We start from the raw sequence: 18,113 nt of genomic DNA, 5'->3' as shown, positions 1-18,113 counted from the left end.
GCCCTTCAATGCAATTAGAGGGGTAAGCTGAGCTCGGGGGACATGAACTCAGCCCTAGAGACCTGGAGGAGCAGTGAGCAGAGCTGCTCCCCCTCCTCTATATGAAACCCAGGGTAGTTCCAGTTCTACTGCCTAAGAAAAAGATATCTTCCAAAATTTAAATTGATTTTGGTTCACATGTTAATATGAAAAAATGTTAAACTTGGAGAAGATGGTATTTGTTCTATCAACCAAAAAATAATGCAGGAGGCTGCAAACAACAAAAGAGTTTATTTTGGAGGGTCTTAAGAATTGCAATTCAGGAGACACAGACTTGGTAACCCCAGAGGAGTGTTCAGGAGAACAGCAAGAGTCAGGGGCTTATAAAGACAAAAAGCCACAAAGTTGCTAAAACTTGCCTGGTGAGAATTGTAATTAATGCTGATGAGAGTCAGAAATTATTTGTCCTTGGGAATCACAAGTTGTTTTAGGGTAGGGGTGCAATACGTAGATAGGCTGTCATGAGTTTCTGGCAGATGTTCTGGATGCCTTCATCAGGTCAAAAGGTCAGATTCCATCCAGGCTGAGAGATGCATTAGGTCACACTTCCTTAACGGTCTCCTGGCTCCATTTTAGAGAACTCTCTCAGCAATACTGACTCCATTTTGATTTTCCTTTCACAGTTCTGGGAAAATCAGAAGCGCGTCTTCTTTTGGAAAAATCTCTGTAGCGTGAATAGTTGGGATCTGATCTTGCCAAATTCTAGCCAGCATGAACTTCAAATTTTCCAAAATAAATAGATATTAACTTAAAACATTCTTTTTCTATTATTTATTTTATATGTATTAGTGTATATATGTCAATCCCAATCTCCCAATTCATCCCACCCACCGCCCCAGTCGCCTTTGCCCCTTGGTATCCATACATTTGTTCTCTACATCTGTGTCTCAATTTCTGCTTTGCAAACCAGTTCTGTACCATTCTTCTAGATTCCACATATATGTGTTAATATACGATATTTGTTTTTCTCTTTCTGACTTACTTCACTCTGTATGACAGTCACTAGGTCCATCCACGTCTCTACAAATGACCCAATTTCCTTCCTTTTTATGGCTAATATTCCATTGTATATATGTACCACATCTTCTTTATCCATTTGTCTTGATGGGCATTTAGGTTGCTTCCATGACATGGCTATTGTAAATAGTGCTGCAATGAACATTGGGGTTCATGTGTCTTTTTGAATTATTGTTTTCTCTGGATATATGTCCAGTAGTGGGATTGCAGAGTCATATGGTAATTCTATTTTTAGTTTTTTAAGGAACATCCATGCTGTTCTCCATAGTGGCTGTATCAATTTACATTCCCACCAACAGTACAAGAAGGTTCCCTTTTCTCCACACCCTCTCCAGCATTTGTTGTTTGTAGATTTTCTGATGATGCCCATTCTAACTGGTGTGAGGTGATACCCCATTGTAGCTTTGATTTGCATTTCTCTAATGATTAGTGATGTTGAGCAGCTTTTCATGTGCCTCTTGGCCATCTGTATGTCTTCTTTGGAGAAATATCTATTTAGGTCTTCTGTCATTTTTTGATTGGGTTGAAGACAAACATTCTTTGCTTGACCAAACTTTAGGCTCCTAAAGCTTCTCTTATGCCCATCTATGCACTTCCTTGTAAAATCCAGTTTTAGCAAGAATGCTGCTAAATTAGTTCAACGAGAATCCACCACCCTCGATATCTGCTCAGGTTCCTCATTCTCTACTATTACACAGGTGATGTCTGATCACCATGGAGTGTCTTCTGAAAGAAACCTGCTCATCAGTTTAGCCAGAATTCCCCTTACCCATGATGCTTCCTCTTAGTAATTTTCTATCCACTGACACCCCCCCCCCAACCCTGCTCATTGGCTATAAATTCCCACTTCATCCTGTATTTGGAGTTCAGCCCAATCTCTCTCACCCAATACAAAATCCCACTGCAGTGGTTCCTATACCAATTGGAGAGAGAGCCCACCCCCAGAATAAAATCTTCCTTATGATGCTTTGTCGAGGAACATTCAATTAACTGTCAAGTTAAGAAGAAAACTTGATAGTTAATTGAATTAAGAAGAAAAAAGGGAATTTTTATTTGAACCAAACTGAGGATTATAAGTCGGGAAGCAGATTCTCAGAAAGCTCTGACTGTTAGAACTCTAGGACATAGTCAAGTACATTTTTGAGACAAACGATCATACATCAAAATGACATACTGATATTTTACAGAAAGTTCACCAAGCATGCATAGTCCAGGTAAGCCCATACAAAGCGAGCTGCAAGTCATCATTACCCCCTACAGGGCTGGGAAAGAACATTATTGTTTTAAGAAGTTACATTACTAGCTTAAGAAGAAAGAAAAAAAAATTGATCTTTATGATTGAGCAGGCACCCCCATCTTTGAGGAGCTCTGGTTAACACGTAATGCAGATGCACGCAGCACGTTATGGAGGGAGGAGGTCCAAACACAGAAAATTTTATGTTTAATTTTTTTCTTGTCCCGCCTTAAAATATAAATTTATTTCATCAGCTTTAACAAGTATTACTGAAGTTTTTTCTTTAACACTAACATTCTTTCGGATAGCTGTGGGAATATAGATAAGGAAAATGGGAAAATATTTAGAAATTAACAACAAATTATGTGATGCCATCCACGCTTGGCCCCATGAAGTCCCCGATACTGAGCCCAGGGCTGCGTCTCTGGTGAACCGGGAGCAGAAATGGAAATCATGGTCGCTCTGGTTTCCATCGCCAGCACAGACAATTCCAGCCCTTACTAAACTGAATAACCCATTCCAAGCGCAGGAACCACAGACGTTGTTCGGGATCCCACCACGGCCCACTTGGACCCAGCGAGGTCCCCGCCCGAGGCCGAGTCGCGCCCCGAGCACTCGCAGGACACGAGTCTCCAGGCGCGAAAGGGGATTTCGACCTAAACCGTTTGCAACACGTTAACAGGGAAACATCCCAGCATTTACCACGAAAGGGCTCACAGCTCTAAGCTCGTACCTAGAGTTGTCCGAAACACTTAACTTGAAGCCCCGAGGAAGCAACCCGGCTCCCCGGACACCAGCCGAATCAAACGCACCCAAACGCTGAGGCTGGAGGTGTGTCCGGCCGGGGTAGGGGCTGACCCGGAAACGGCCGGGAGCTGGGCGGGAAGGCTCAGGCCTCGCCCACGCCCACGCTGCTCCGCCCCGCCTCTCCCCGACTAAGGCCCCGCCCTGATTGCGTAATTTCCTGCCGACGCGGAAGCGGATTTCGGGAGCGAAAGTCCCCTCGGGTGAGTGAGACCCTCGGTTCTGAGAATCAGAGCCGCGCTCCACAGCCCCCTCCCGACCGCATCCTTCACACGCAGGTTCTGGGGGTCCCCGTTCTCGCCCCTCCGGCTCGCGTCACCCTGAGACTCGGGATGCCGGGCGCTCGGCTGCCGGGTCCGAGTCCGCGTCCGTTTCCGGTCAAAATCGCTCCGAGGGCGTCCCCGTCAGGCCTTTCTGCCTTCGGTCTCTTCACCTTCTCCCGGCCCGACCCGTGCCGTGTCAGGTCCCCACTCGCGACGTGGACTCTCGCCCTTCGCGCCCCGCATCGCCCCTCTCGGCCCCTCGGGGCAGCCCGGGACGCCGCGCCCGCCCGCGGCCCTGGGACTCCACCGACCCCAGTGTTCTCCTGAGACCACCTAACCATCCTGGGCCTCCTGCGGCCCGGCCGTGCCAATCGCTGCGCTTCGCGGTCACCGCCTCAGAAAGGCCCTAGAGCCCCGGGCTGGGGGCAGGGGATCAGTCCTGTGAAGTGACACCCCGTGTGTTTCTGTCCCAAATCCTATCCGCTGGCGATACCGACCAACGTGTGTCCACATTCCCGATGTCTCACGGGAAAGTGTGCTCTTCTGGGCAGAGCATCTTTGTTCCACCCCTGTGGAAGTCGAGTGGGCGGGGGAGGATGAGACAGAACAAGGAGACCACTTTTTAATTTATTGGTCTGTGAGCTAGTTTCCAATTAAGTATATGCTCTTTTCAAATTCCCTTTGTTTTTTTGTTTGTTTTGCAAATATTGAATGATAGGCTGGATGGTTCTAGAACTTTGTTCTCACAGACCTCATTTGTTCATGATGAATACATTATTCAGAGCTATTTCCACAGCTGAACTTTTGTGTTTTCCAATGCCGATAATTAAGTGTTCTTAATGTTATATTTTTTGATATATTCATGGAAATGTATATTTTGATATTTATTATGGAAAAGAGAAATTAAATGATTTTAATCAGTATGATTAAAAACATGACAGAGAACTTGCTCTTGCTCGGGAGAATTAAATATGATCTGGAATCTTTAGGGGCAGGGGTGGGAATGGTAAGCCTTGCCACTATCCAGTCCAGACCACCCCATGCCTGTGAGGCCAGTAATGGTTACTCTCTCCTGTTCATATCTCTTCCTGCCCCCAAACACACACACATAGTACAAAGGCAGCTGGTAGGGAAAGACCAAGAGTTTTTAAACTAAGCACAGAGCAAAGTTATTTCTCCAATGAGGAGATGACACTTGGCTCTGGGAAGGGAGCTGGAGGAGAAAGGGCAATGCAGTTTGGATGTTAAGGAATGGAAGAGAGCCTGGGAAGCTCAGGAATAGGAGAAAAGGAGACCTCTGCCCATCCTTACTTGGGGATCCTGTGCTCAGCAGGTACTAGAAGACACTGTGAGGATGGTGACTTGAAAGGTAGGGTCACACCAACTCACATTCCCATATCTGCCATGTGATGTGTGGGCTTTACAGGGTAGAAGGGTGTATGGAGTAAAGGGCAGAGAAACTTAGCTGTTGGTCTCCATGTAGGAGTTTATCGTCCCTGCTCCCTGATAGTTCATTAGACAGCAGAGGACTATTTTTTCCAAATGTTGAATTTCTCCCTACATATGTGGTTGTGGCCAGGAAGGGGATAAGTTATTTGAAGACCTGAATGGCACATTCTCAACACTCAGGAGTGACATCTTGCCTGAGAGAGACACTCGGAGGAGGAAGAAGATGAGGAGTCAGGAATAAATCTTTATCTGGAAAAGGTCATATTATCTGTTGATTGTTCTGTCCTCTCCTTCCTGAAATGCTGTTTTTAGGATGTGCTAAAATTTGACTCTCAGATATCCTGCCTAACACATTTCCTCACTCACTGATGGCCTCTCCTATCTCCAGACCAATTCTATCTCACTGTCAACCAGTGACATGGAACTTGTGAAGTGGCTCCATTTGGGGGATCGTTATGAGAAATGCTGCATGCCCAGACATTAATTAGAGACAAGGACTGGGCACCATAGTGTCAGTAAGATTTGCCAGTAGGGATTGCATAGTGACCAGATCTGGATGTACTATAGACCAAGATTAAAGAAACTGCACACATTAGTACTGAATTAATGTCAGGAATACCTAAAAAATCATGGAGAAGAGGAAATTTGTTCTACCTGATTTTGTAATATATCTGAAGCTTAACAAAGTGAATCTGTGTATTTGGCCTCAAAATATTAATGATTTGCAATAGAAGGGAGAGATTAGAAACGTAGCCATGACAAATTAAGGTGGCATTTCATCCACATAATGTAGTATATTTTATTCCGTAATTGTTTAAAAATAGAATCAACCCAAATGTTTAACAGTAAGAGGATTTTAACACTGTTCACATCACATCCGTCCCAGGGAGACTTTGGTGTTCATGGATTTGTAAAGAATTGACTTTTCTACAGATATTTGAGGGTTCCTCCTCTTTGGGTATTTGGGGTTTCATTGCTGGCCAAGAGATGGTACGTTTTATTTTGTAATAGATTCTGGCACGATTCCCTGTACACACATAATACACAACAAGAAATCCTCATCCATCATCAACTCCTGAGGTTAACCAGGAGTTAACCAGGATTCATTTTAAATGTATTTATTTATTTATTTTTTAATTATTTTTGGCTGCGTTGGGTCTTCATTGCTGTGTGCGGGCTTTCTCTAGTTGCGGCGAGCGGGGGCTACTCTTTGTTGCACTGCGCGGGCTTCTCATTGCGGTGGCTTCTCTCTTTGCGGAGCACAGGCTCTGGGAGCACGGGCTTCAGTAGTTGTGGCTTATGGGCTCTAGACGCAGGCTCAGTAGTTGTAGTGCACGGGATTAGTTGCTCCGCGGCATGTGGGATCTTCCCGGACCAGGGCTCAAACCCGTGTCCCCTGCATTGGCAGGCGGATTCTTAACCACTGTGCCACCAGGGAAGCTCCTCATTTTACATATATATATATATACATTTTTTTAATATACATATATATATGGTTATAGATTTGGATAAAATGACAACTCTGTTTTTAATTTCCATTTTACTAATTACTTAAGAGACTGAATGATTGTTGCTTTTTATAGACATGTATATGTAAAATGAATTTTTCTACTTATTTTCTGCTTATAGTTTATAGTTTAATTATACACACACACGTATGTGCACGCTCTGGTCTGATAACATTGATGAAGTGAAACCAAAATCCTTCCTTCATGTCCTTTGCTTTTTTTTCTTTCCTTTGCAAGGTGTCACCTATTTCATAGTATAAAATATTATGTTCATTTAGTCATAATATATTGTTTGTTTCAACTATTTAATTTAAATTATTTTAAAGTTTCACATAATATAGGTTCAGATGTAATTTGACCTGTCTCTATTTTTTTTTCCCTTTTCACAATTATTTTGGCTGTATCCTCATCCCTAATCAAAATTGAGACAAAATTGACTTTTAGGATAATTCTCATTTTTTATGTGAAATATCACATATGACTTTGGGGGTGGTGTATACTTGATTTACAATGTTGTGTTTCAGATGTACAGCAAAGTGGTTTAGTTATACATATACATATATACATTCTTTTTTAGATTCTGCATATGACTTTTCAATTTGAGTTGCACCAAATTTCTGCAGTTATTTAGACTTTTTTTGTCACCATGTCCTCTAGTCTAAGAATTTGGTTTGGCAGGCTTTATTCATGTCGTATTTATGTCCTCAAAAAGTTTTAAAATTTCTTTACATGGGTTTGCAAATTTATTTCAAGTGAGAGTCATAATATTTTGCTGTTGTACATAGAGACTGGCTTTTGTGTGTTTACTTAGTTTTTAAATTATTGTTACTAAACAGGAAATATTGATTTCAGTATATTAAGATTGGATTTGTTCTCTTTAAAAAATATTAGGTATGATAGTTAAAATGGATTCCCCAATTCCTTTTTTTGTTTAAAATCATATCTTCTGAGAATCAATACAGTTTCAGCTCTTTGATGCTATTTTTGAATTTCCTCTCCTTTCCTCTCTTTTCTTGGCTCTGATTCAAGCACCCAGTGCACTGATTTCTAGGATACTTCCTACTTCTATTTCCTTCTGATAATAAGTTTAGTTCTCTGGTAACCTGTCTTTAGGTTTATATAGAAACACCATATTGTAACTTAATATTTATGTTTATTAAATAGTAAATGCATTAAGTGGAGGCAATAATCATGTCATTGTTTTGCTTTACTGTATGCCCAGCACGTAGCACTAAGTCTGACTTGTAATTGGTGCCCAGCAGTATCTGAGAAACAACAAAAAATTGTTTTGTTTATGTTTCCTTTTCTTTTTCTCTCATATCCTTCCACCTCCCCCACCATAATTTCATTACCCACACCCTGTGCCAGACAAACATCATCCAGTTCTTAAAACTCATTAAACCTTTCTGAATTACTTAACTCCATTCTTCAACAAAAGGCTCATTTACAAACACAAGTCTTCCTGTCACTTTCGTGCTTTCAGTTCTCCAGTGAATTCCCATTAGCTTTAGAAGAAGGACCAATCCAATTACAGTGGCCTTTGGGCCCTGAAATCTACTTGCCTGACACCCTCTCCAGGTCTTCCTGTCACTCACTTGCCATCCAATGTGTTCTCATTTCCTGGGGTACAGCACATTCTATGATGTGTCCATGATTTTATACTTGTTCCTAAATCAGAAAGAAAAAACAAACTTCTGAACCTATTTCCATTTCTGCAAAACTGCCTCAAACTTTTTGCCCAACTGAATTTTTAAGGTGTCATAAATAATGTGTGCATTTCTAGAGAGCTTCCCCACCTCCACAAATGAAACACTTTAGTATATGTTCACAGAGTATCCTTGTCATTATTTCTTTTTTTCCCCTTATTTCTTTAATCTGTTCTAAGCTAGTATGTTAACTCCATAAGGACAAGTGATCTCTCTGCTTTATTCATCAGTATGATTTCACTCCCTGCTATGGTCTTGGCTCTGAGTTGACATGAAACATTCATTTGTGGCAAAGGGAGATCATCACTTACCTCAAATATGTTGCAGTAAATGGGCTGAAAAGACATAGACCATTTCAGAAATACATGAAAATCAAATAGTTGATAAAAAGTAATACATACTAAATCTTTTTTTTTTTACTGTCAGAAGAGTATAATTTTAAAAAAGAAAATTACAAAGAATTTCTTATGGGATCAAGTATTTCTTATGCCTATATCTAAAATGAAAATATATTGCTTGATTTTCCTTCAGAAGTAATATCCTTCTATAAAGTAATGTCTTAAGATTTTTAAGTGTTTAATTTCCTTTTTAATATCAGTTTTTTAAAATATGCTACTTAGATGAGAATTCCCTGGTGGTCTAGTGGTTAGAATTCAGGCTCTCACGGGGAACTGAGATCCTGCAAGTCCCACAGCACAGCCCCACCCCCCAAAACAAATCCTATTTAGAGACAGAAAGTAGAATGGTGGTTTCCAGGCATTGGGAGGAGGGGGGAATGGGGAGTAGTTGTTTAATGGGTACAGAGTTTCCGTTTTACAAGATGAAGAGAGTGTTGGAGATGGATGGCAGTGATGGTTGCACAATATTATGAATGTATTTAACACCACTGAACTATACACTTAAAAATGACTAAGATGGTAAATGTTATGTGTATTTTACCACAATAAAAATAATTAAATTCTGTTTACAATAAAATCAGTCCTGAAACTGATCATTTATTCTGGAAATCCTTAATATTATGAGGATTGTAGGGTTTTGCAGTTTTTAGGACATGAGCTAGATCTGACTTGAAGAGACCTAACACTGGATGAGCTTTTTCTCACTTGGTAGTAAAAACGAAAGATATTTTCCTTCGGTAGATATTTATTCAGCACAAACACTTACACTTCTGTAGAGTCACACTTATGTCCACAGCCTGAGAAAATGATGGTAGATTACAAATCCTCCTACAAATAAAAATAAAGAGCAGGAAGGGGTCTCTTGGCTGCAGATTCTTAGTACTGCCCAGAACAACCAAAATCCATAAAACCCTGAAGTCTCTGAGAAAAGGCATGAAGTTTGCTTTTGAGACTTTTAGAAGAAGCAGAATTAAAGGATATAATTTGTTGTTCTTAATTTCATCTGCAGGGTTTATCTAAAGAGGCATTTCTTGATACATTTATCTTGATTGGGACCCAAGTTAATCAGATTTGTCCTTTGGATTACAACACTGATGAGGTTGCCAACTGCATTAAAAGAGAGTTCACCATCAAAATGATGCATTTTCTCGAAAGAGAAAGAAGCTCTGAACTCTGGAATGTTGTGTCAGCATCCTCGATAAATATTTGGTTTCACTGGATTTTCCATCTGTTTGGGTTCTGGTGAGTACTGGAGATCATTTTCACTAGGAGAGATAGTCCTCCTTTATTTTGTAAATGATTTTTTGTGAAGAGAAGTGTTCATTTTGGTAAGAATTCAGTGACAGGATCTCTGAGGAATTGACATTCAAACAGACTGAAGGAAATAAATATGGGGTAGGAAATTGTGTTTGTGGATCTGAGTAGAAATGAAGGATAATAGTGAACAGTGTAGAAGTAGTAGCAATGCTAAATTGTATTTGTGATGTTCTGAGAGAGCATATAAAATGTCAACCCAGGCTTCCCCAGTGGCGCAGGGCTTCCCTGGTGGCGCAGTGGTTGAGAGTCCGCCTGCCGATGCAGGGGACACAGGTTCGTGCCTCAGTCTGGGAAGATTCCACATGCCGCGGAGCGGCTGGGCCTGTGAGCCATGGCCGCTGAGCCTATGCGTCCGGAGCCTGTGCTCCACAACAGGAGAGGCCACAACAGTAAGAGGCCCACGTACCGCAAAAAAAAAAAAAAAAAAAGTCAACCCTTGGATGTCTGGTGGAGACATTGAAAAGTTTAGAGACTAAAGAGTAATTTTTGGGGAAAGTGGGAGATAATGTCCTGAGATCTATTTCCTTTCTAGTGTATGTTAGTTTCAAAAAAAAAAAGCAAACTCAGAAATGGAATTCAGATATGAGTTTTGTTACTTTCAATTTAGAAAAAGTAATGGAAGAAATTGAAGCAATTGAATAAATATGTGGGCATACCTGGGCAGTGTACATAAGTAGAGAAGGATGAAGGAGTAGGATGGAGTCTTGAGGTCTTTCAACAATATTGTTTGAGAAGTTCTTGCAAGTGATAAGGAGTTAGAATGACAAGATTCCTTTGAAGACTGTAGACTGAGATGTTAGAGAAGCCTAGGAAAAAGTATATTCCCAAAAAGAGGTCATGTTATACTTTTTATTAAGCTCTAGGTAAAAGCCTGAGGCACATACGTTGGATTTATTTATGCAGATATTATTGGTACGATAAGTCAAGTGGTGACTGGGATGTGAGGATTCGGCAACGGCATCTTCATCTTTTAGTTTGATTGTAAAGGCAAGAAGGGAAAAGTAGGGATGGATTGAGGCACCAGAGGGCTGGAACGGAGCTGGAGAAACTGCTAGTGCACAGAGTAAGAATGATTCAACCTAAGAAGTTCCACAGTGGTTACTAGAGGTGGGGACACATGTGACATGAATCAGGGATCCCTATGGTTCGGAATTCGGAGGGGATTGGACAGTTCTGAACACCAGGGTTTAATTAGCATACAAAACTCAATGGTTTTTCACATTCTGCCCTCTAAATTGAAGGTATTTATATCTTCTTTACTAGCAACAGTAGTCATAGCCTTCTTGCGTTTGATCCTGGTAGAGGAGAGCTCTAGCCCTATTTCTCTTAGAGCACATTGCATGTTTCTTGTGGTTGTCCAGGGGGCTACTTCCAGGTGAAGCACTGGGGCTTCATGATAAGTGAATATGGAGGTTGTGAACAGCTAGAGTCTAATGACTTTTTTCTTCTTCCTCAGCCTTGCCTCGTGTTGCTTGGACTGTGTGTAAGTGAAAACCCAGAAGTCAGCTGGCAGCTGAGCTAGTTACGATGGAATCACAGGTAAGTAGGAAATTACTCTTTCTACTGAAATTGCATCTCTATTTTCAGAATATGGACATATTTCTCCTACAGGCACACATGTTCTAAGCACACTCAAGAGATTTTTCAAGGATCTGAGCTTCAGTTAAGTTTCCCCAGAATTCTGGAATGGTCATGTTGGATCAAGGACTCATCAAGTGGTAACTCCTTCCCAACATCACACTAAGATATTCCAGTCTCTACTAATGCTATGTATTCATAGAAGAGATGAGAGAGGTTTTCTTTTTCTCATCAAGACCATGCCTAGTTGGCAAAAAAACCCAAAAATTAGTCATTAACCACTTTATTAACTGTAATGAACTTAGGATTGAAGTGAATACTGGTGATGAAGATGAGTGAGGAGGAAAACATTACAAACCAATAGAGAGTCAGATGTTTCCACAGGTGAGGTCAGTCAATCCAGTGTTACAGGTGCTGGGGGGAGTCTCAGAGCCTCTGGCTTGAGCTGCTGAATCAGTTATCCTTTATAATGAACACCTAAGTTTTGTAGAGATAAAAGCCTACACCTGCTGATCCCAAGACCTGTATGAATTCTAGTCAGTTGTGCAGGATCCTGGATGTTGCTTCAGTATTCTCTGCCATTTCATGAATAATAAACCTAAAAGTTATATTTAAGAAATATTTGCTAGATAGTTAGTACTTTACACATTAGCTCATTAGATCTTTCAGAACTCATGAAGATTATTAAACCATTTCACTGATGAAGAAACTGAGACCATAAAGGGGAATAATCTAACCATAGCCATGCTTTTTTTTTTTTTAATATATTTTTGGCTGTGTTGGATCTTCATTGCTGCACATGGGCTTTCTCTAGTTGCAGCGAGCAGGGGCCACTCTTCATTGCGGTGCGCAGCCTTCTCATTGCAGTGGCTACTCTTGTTGTAGAGCATGGGTTCTAGGTGCACAGGCTTCAGTAGTTGTGGCATGCAGGCTCGGTAGTTGTGGCACACGGGCTCTAGAGCACAGGCTCAGTAGTTGTGGCGCACGGGCTAGGTTGCTCCGCAGCATGTGGGATCTTCCCAGACCAGGAATCAAACCTGTGTCCCCTGCATTGGCAAGCAGATTCTTAACTACTGCACCACCAGGGAAATCCCACCATAGTTGTGCTTTAAAAGTGGCATATCATAGATACTTCATCCCTTGTGAGAAGCCTTTAAAAGATTTACTTGAAATTGGTTGAGAAGACTGTTTTCGATATAAGGTTTCAAGTGGAAATGTTATAATCATGATCTGGAAGCCGTAATCACAAATTTATTGGGAAATCTCCAGGGTATATTACACCACACATCATGTGTTATCTCTTTATAATGAAGTTTTATGTATCTAGAGTGTGTATGTATCTGTAGGTATATCCGAAAGTCAGATGTTCATGTCAACACTGAGAATGATGTGATTGGACCCCAAAATACCGTTTGAGATTTCTGTACACTCGACCCCCACCTCCTTAGTGCTTGACACCTGTACCATCCTCTCCTGGCAGAGATGGCCCTATCTGAAACAATGTCCACAATATTTTAGGAATCAGTGACCTTCAAGGACGTAGCTGTAGACTTCACCCAGGAAGAGTGGGCCCTACTGGACACATCCCAGAGGAAACTATTCAGAGATGTGATGCTAGAGAACATCAGTCATCTGGTCTCAGTTGGTGAGTCTCTTACTCTTTATTATGTATGTATTCATTCATTCAACAAGTATGCAGAAAAACTTTCCCATTTCTTACTCTAAACTCTGTCTTGATCCTTTCATAACTCGCACAACTACCTTATCACAGTTTTCTTTACTTCTTACTTACATTTAGTTTGTCAGTCCCACTACAGTATAATCTTCCTAACATAATTTTGTGTCTTTCTTGCTACTCAATCTCTGATGCTCAAACAGTGGTGGGAATTATTTTTGTATGGGTGAGTAAATGTATTGATTTTTTAAAATGTATTTCACAGCAAGGACTGGTTTGATCAGATCACAGTGTTAAAAATAACAGATATATTGTTTTCCACACAGAACTTAGATTTTTGTGGTGTATTTATTGGAAGTTGTATTTATTGGATTGTTTTTAGAGGCTGTATTTTTTGAATTCTTTTTGGATATAATATTAAAACACCGTAGAATGAAAATATTGCAGATTCCACAATCTGTCCTTGAACTTGGGCATGGGCATTAGCTGTGATAGGTTCTTAATGTCCTTGGGAACAAGTTCAAGAGCTATCATTTTGCTGGTCAAAGAGTATACATGTTGTTTTCAACGTACTCTTCTCTGTGCTGACCCTCAGAGGTTATTGTATTCTTCCTCATTAGTCTGCCCTGTACTGATGCACTGTTAATGAGCACAGAACTCAAAATCCACATCTTTCTCCTACAAACAGGCAATCAGCTCTACAAATCAGATGTGATTTCCCATTTGGAGCAAGGAGAGCAACTTTCAAGAGAAGAGTTAGGTTTTCTGCAAGGCCAGAGTCCAGGTGAGATCCAAGAAGCTGTGCTTCAATAGGAGGAGGAGCCTGGTCAGTGAGTGAATAGGCCCTAAGAAATATCACATGAAGATATCTAAGTTTAGTGATATTTTTAAAATTTAGACAATATCATAGAAAAATTTTTCAGGTGATGTCATACCTTGCAGGTATCAATTTTCTATTCACGTGTTTTTCTGCCTTTGCCTTTGGCTTTAGGCAAGGTGAAATTTATATACTCACTGGAGCTAATAAACATTCACAGAAAGTCCCTTTTCATGGTCCTGTTTTATGAGTAGGATCTTCTCTTTTCCTCCTCAGCTTGCCATCTTCTTTTTTTTTCTTCCTCTTAAGTGTTTGTTTGTTTATTTATTGGCTGCCCTGGGTCTTCGTTGTGGCACATGAGCTCTTCATTGTGGTGTGTGGGCTTCTCTAGTTGTGGCACGTGGGCTCAGTAGTTGTGGCTCCCAGGCTCTCTAGTTGTGGTGTGGGCTCTAGAGTGCGTGGGCTCAGTAGTTGCAGCACACAGGATTAGTTGCCCTGTGGCATGTGAGATCTTAGTTCCCCAACCAGGGATCAAACCTGCATCCCCTGCGTTGGAAGGCAGATTCTTAACCACTGGACCACGAGGGAAGTCCCCACCATCTTCATTTTATTTTTCTCATATTTCAGTCCTGAGAATGACAATTGTTATAGTCCTATAATGTGTTTCTTGTCTTTAGAATATTCCTTAATTTGATGTGCTTTCGTTTTTTTCTTTTCAGACTATTCCTTAATTTGACATTCTTTGCCATCTACGTGTCAGTATTTGAAACATACACAAATGGGCATTGGGTCTCTTCACCATTTTAATTCCTAATACCACTATAGAGATTTATTTTTTTCCAGTCATTTCAGGTAGAGAAGATGATCTGAGAAAACAGGAAATGATATCCATGCAACATATCTACAAGAAAGACACATCTGTAATCAGTGCAATGGTAAGCTTCACGGGTGTAAACATGTTCTTCCAGTTGAAGACCTAGGAATTGAATAAGTTGGGAATTTGGCACACTTACCTGATTTAATTAAAGTTGGGATCATGGACTCCCACAGGAGAAAATTTTAGTTAGTTTGGTTTTAGGGAAGAAACATTAACCTGTAGTCAAAACCATAACTTGAGGTCTTATATAAACAGACAATTATATAATCATGGCTTATATTCCTAATCACTGAAACATAATAATGTCTTTAACATCTGTATAAACAGATGTCTCTGCAGTTGGGTTACTACAAAACATAAAATCTATGCTTGCAAGAGAGTAATATCCCATGTTTATGTAAATAACATAGGGACAATTTTAACTGGAGTCTGTCACTGAATGATTACTCTAGAATTTATATGTAGAGGAATGAATGAAGGAATGAATAAATGTGGGCAAACCTGTAACAGTCTCTCATTTCCTTTCAAAAAGCAGAGATCTCACAGTCAAGAGGATCTTTTGGAATGCAATGATTTCAGAGAAAAATTTACTGAAATCTTAACATTGACTCAATATGTGATACCTCAAGTGGGAAAGAAACCCTTTTTCAGCCAAGATTTTGGAAAAGCCATCAGTTACTTGTCATCCTTTAATATACATAAGCAAATTCATGCTAGAAGTAAATCATATGAATGTCATCAACGTACGAATGCCTTTATTCAAAGTTCTGCCCTTAGGCAGCACGATAATACTCAAACTGGAGAGAAAACATTTGAATGTCATGTATGTAGGAAAGCCTTCAGTAAAAGTTCTAACCTTAGACGACATGAGATGATTCATACTGGAGTGAAACCACATGGATGTCATCTGTGTGGGAAATCCTTTACTCATTGTTCTGACCTTAGAAAACATGAAAGAATTCACACTGGAGAGAAATTATATGGCTGTCATCTGTGTGGGAAAGCCTTCAGTAAAAGTTATAATCTTAGGCGACATGAGATGATTCACACTAGAGAGAAACCAAATGAATGTCATCTGTGTGGGAAAGCCTTCACTCATTGCTCTGACCTTAGAAAACATGAGAGAACTCACTTTGGAGAGAAACCATATGGATGCCATCTATGTGGGAAGACATTCAGTAAAACTTCTTACCTTAGACAACATGAGAGAACTCACAATGGAGAGAAACCATATGAATGTCATCTATGTGGGAAGGCCTTCACTCATTGTTCTCACCTTAGAAAACATGAGAGAACTCACACTGGAGAGAAACCATATGAATGTCATCTATGTGGAAAAGCCTTCACTGAGTCTTCTGTCCTTAGACGACATGAGAGAACTCACACTGGAGAGAAACCATATGAATGTCATCTGTGTTGGAAAGCCTTCACTGATTCCTCTGTCCTTAAGCGACATGAGAGAACTCACACTGGAGAAAAACCATATGAATGTCACCTATGTGGGAAAGCCTTCAATCACTCTTCTGTCCTTAGACGACATGAAAGAACTCACACTGGTGAGAAGCCATATGAATGCAATATATGTGGTAAAGCCTTCAATAGAAGTTATAACTTTAGATTGCATAAGAGAATTCACACTGGAGAGAAACCGCATAAATGTTATCTATGTGGGAAAGCCTTCAGTAAATATTTTAACCTTAGACAACACGAGAGAACTCATGCTGTAAAGGTAGTAAATGTGGAAGATTCACCACCCATAGCTTCAAAGTATAAACACTATTGTGGACTCGCACAGTGAAGAAATACTATGTTTATATTCAGTGTAGAAGAGCCTTTATTCGTCCTTATTACTCCACTCAAAGTTAATACAAAGTGGAGAGAATCCATACGTATGTTACTTATGTAACAAAGCATTTAGCAGTGGACTCAGGTGGGAGAACTGAAACTGCAAATGGAATGAATTTGGGAGAATCTTCATCCTCAGCTGTAACTGTTAAACTAAATGGATAAATCACATGTCAGAGAAATTCTATGTCTGTAATCAGTGTGGAAATGCCTTGAGTTATAAATTATCCTCTAAATAAATAAGTAAACTGCACAAGAGAGAAATTCTAGACCTGTAATCACTGTGCACTCTCGTTTAACTTAGCACCACCCTTAGCATTCATGAGAAGATTCAGTGTCGGGTAACTGCTAAGAAAAGAAGTAAGTGGAAATAAATTAGTACATGAAGAAGATTGAAGACATTTGGAATATCCCATTTCTGGAATGCCTAATATGTTTACACTTATTGATGTAATGACAAAGTACTGCTCCTCCTAGTGATTCATAGAACACCCAGAAAGCTGGGAGAGCAGAAAGAAGCCAAGATAATCTGATCTTGCCCATATTCCCCTGTCACAACAGCCATGAATCCACAAATCACCAACTGGGAATGATACCCATGAGTCCCAGCCCCTCCCATATACAAATACAGAAGGCTAAGAGAGAAAAAGTTGGAGCTTCTCTGCTGCCAGGGTAACAGAAGGGCTGGTTCTTGGTACTCATTTGAACATGACTAATATCCGTGTTTCACAGGTGGCAAAACTGAGAACACAGATGCTTATAATTCATTTATCCCATGTTTTTCTGGGGGATACATATGGACTCAAAGTGAAGGGATGGGAAAACATATTCCACATAAATGGAAATCATAAAAGCAGAGCTAGCTACACTTTTATCAGACAGAATGGACTAATTCAAAAACTGAGTTCATGAAGAGAATGTAACATTTGTAAATATGTTATACAATATAATACCAAGACTAAGTGCACAAAATATTTTATAACGATGGAATAGAGGAGGTCTTCCAAAATAAAAGGAGACAACATGAAGGAAAGATTTATATTTTATCATATAAAAATTATAACTAAAATGGATCAAAGTGCAGGCATGTGTACATGTATAAGTCTGTGTGTGCACAATAAAACTACAGAATATAAAAAAGTATGTAAAATTACATGAAAAATTGGCCAAGTAAGAAATTTAACTTACATGTACATGTCTATGAAATAAAATGCATTGATAAATTTTATTCAGTAACCAGTGATGTGGAAAGAGACAAACAATACTCATTTTTCCACATACATAAAAAAATAATGTAGTATCAAGTCCTATTTAAAGCTGAGTGAAAAGCCCACATTCTGGTTGTGGGTGAGGATATTGCAGCTTTAGGTAGGGGGTAGCTTGCCAAAATCTGTCAAAATATGCATGCACAATAACTTGAACCAGCAACCAAACTCCAACTTCCCCAAATCAGGGAACACTCTGACATCTGCAGATAAGTCATTATGCTCAGAAACAGCCACAAAAAAATTCTTTACAAATCAAGGAACATCAAGGTCTCCTTAGGATAGATGTAGTGTGAGCTATTTTAGACATTTACGTTGATT

General features: G+C 40.1%; 1 protein-coding gene across 3 annotated transcripts; it reads left to right on the top strand.

Annotated features, from left to right (window-relative positions):
- Positions 1-3,243: 3,243 nt before the first annotated feature.
- ZNF596 (zinc finger protein 596) lies at positions 3,244-16,785 on the top strand. Of its 3 annotated transcripts, none has more exons than XM_027122579.1 (7): positions 3,244-3,297; positions 9,428-9,660; positions 11,192-11,274; positions 12,832-12,958; positions 13,677-13,772; positions 14,649-14,740; positions 15,215-16,785. In XM_027122579.1, exons 3-7 carry the CDS (start codon positions 11,263-11,265, stop codon positions 16,478-16,480), a joined length of 1,593 nt encoding a protein of 530 aa, XP_026978380.1. In that variant the 5' UTR covers positions 3,244-3,297; positions 9,428-9,660; positions 11,192-11,262; the 3' UTR covers positions 16,481-16,785. The 3 variants fall into 3 exon arrangements, with proteins under 3 accessions (XP_026978380.1, XP_026978381.1, XP_026978382.1); XM_027122580.1 differs by lacking the exon at positions 3,244-3,297 and adding an exon at positions 4,353-5,064; XM_027122581.1 differs by lacking the exons at positions 3,244-3,297; positions 9,428-9,660 and adding an exon at positions 10,156-10,798.
- Positions 16,786-18,113: the final 1,328 nt, after the last annotated feature.

This window comes from Aethalodelphis obliquidens, unplaced genomic scaffold (genome assembly GCF_003676395.1).
Source record: "Aethalodelphis obliquidens isolate GAN/ISIS:26980383/991018 unplaced genomic scaffold, ASM367639v1 scaffold25, whole genome shotgun sequence".
Lineage (NCBI taxonomy): Eukaryota > Metazoa > Chordata > Mammalia > Artiodactyla > Delphinidae > Aethalodelphis > Aethalodelphis obliquidens.
The sequence above is the reverse complement of the archived record's forward strand: the minus strand, read 5'-3'. Positions and strand labels throughout refer to the sequence as shown.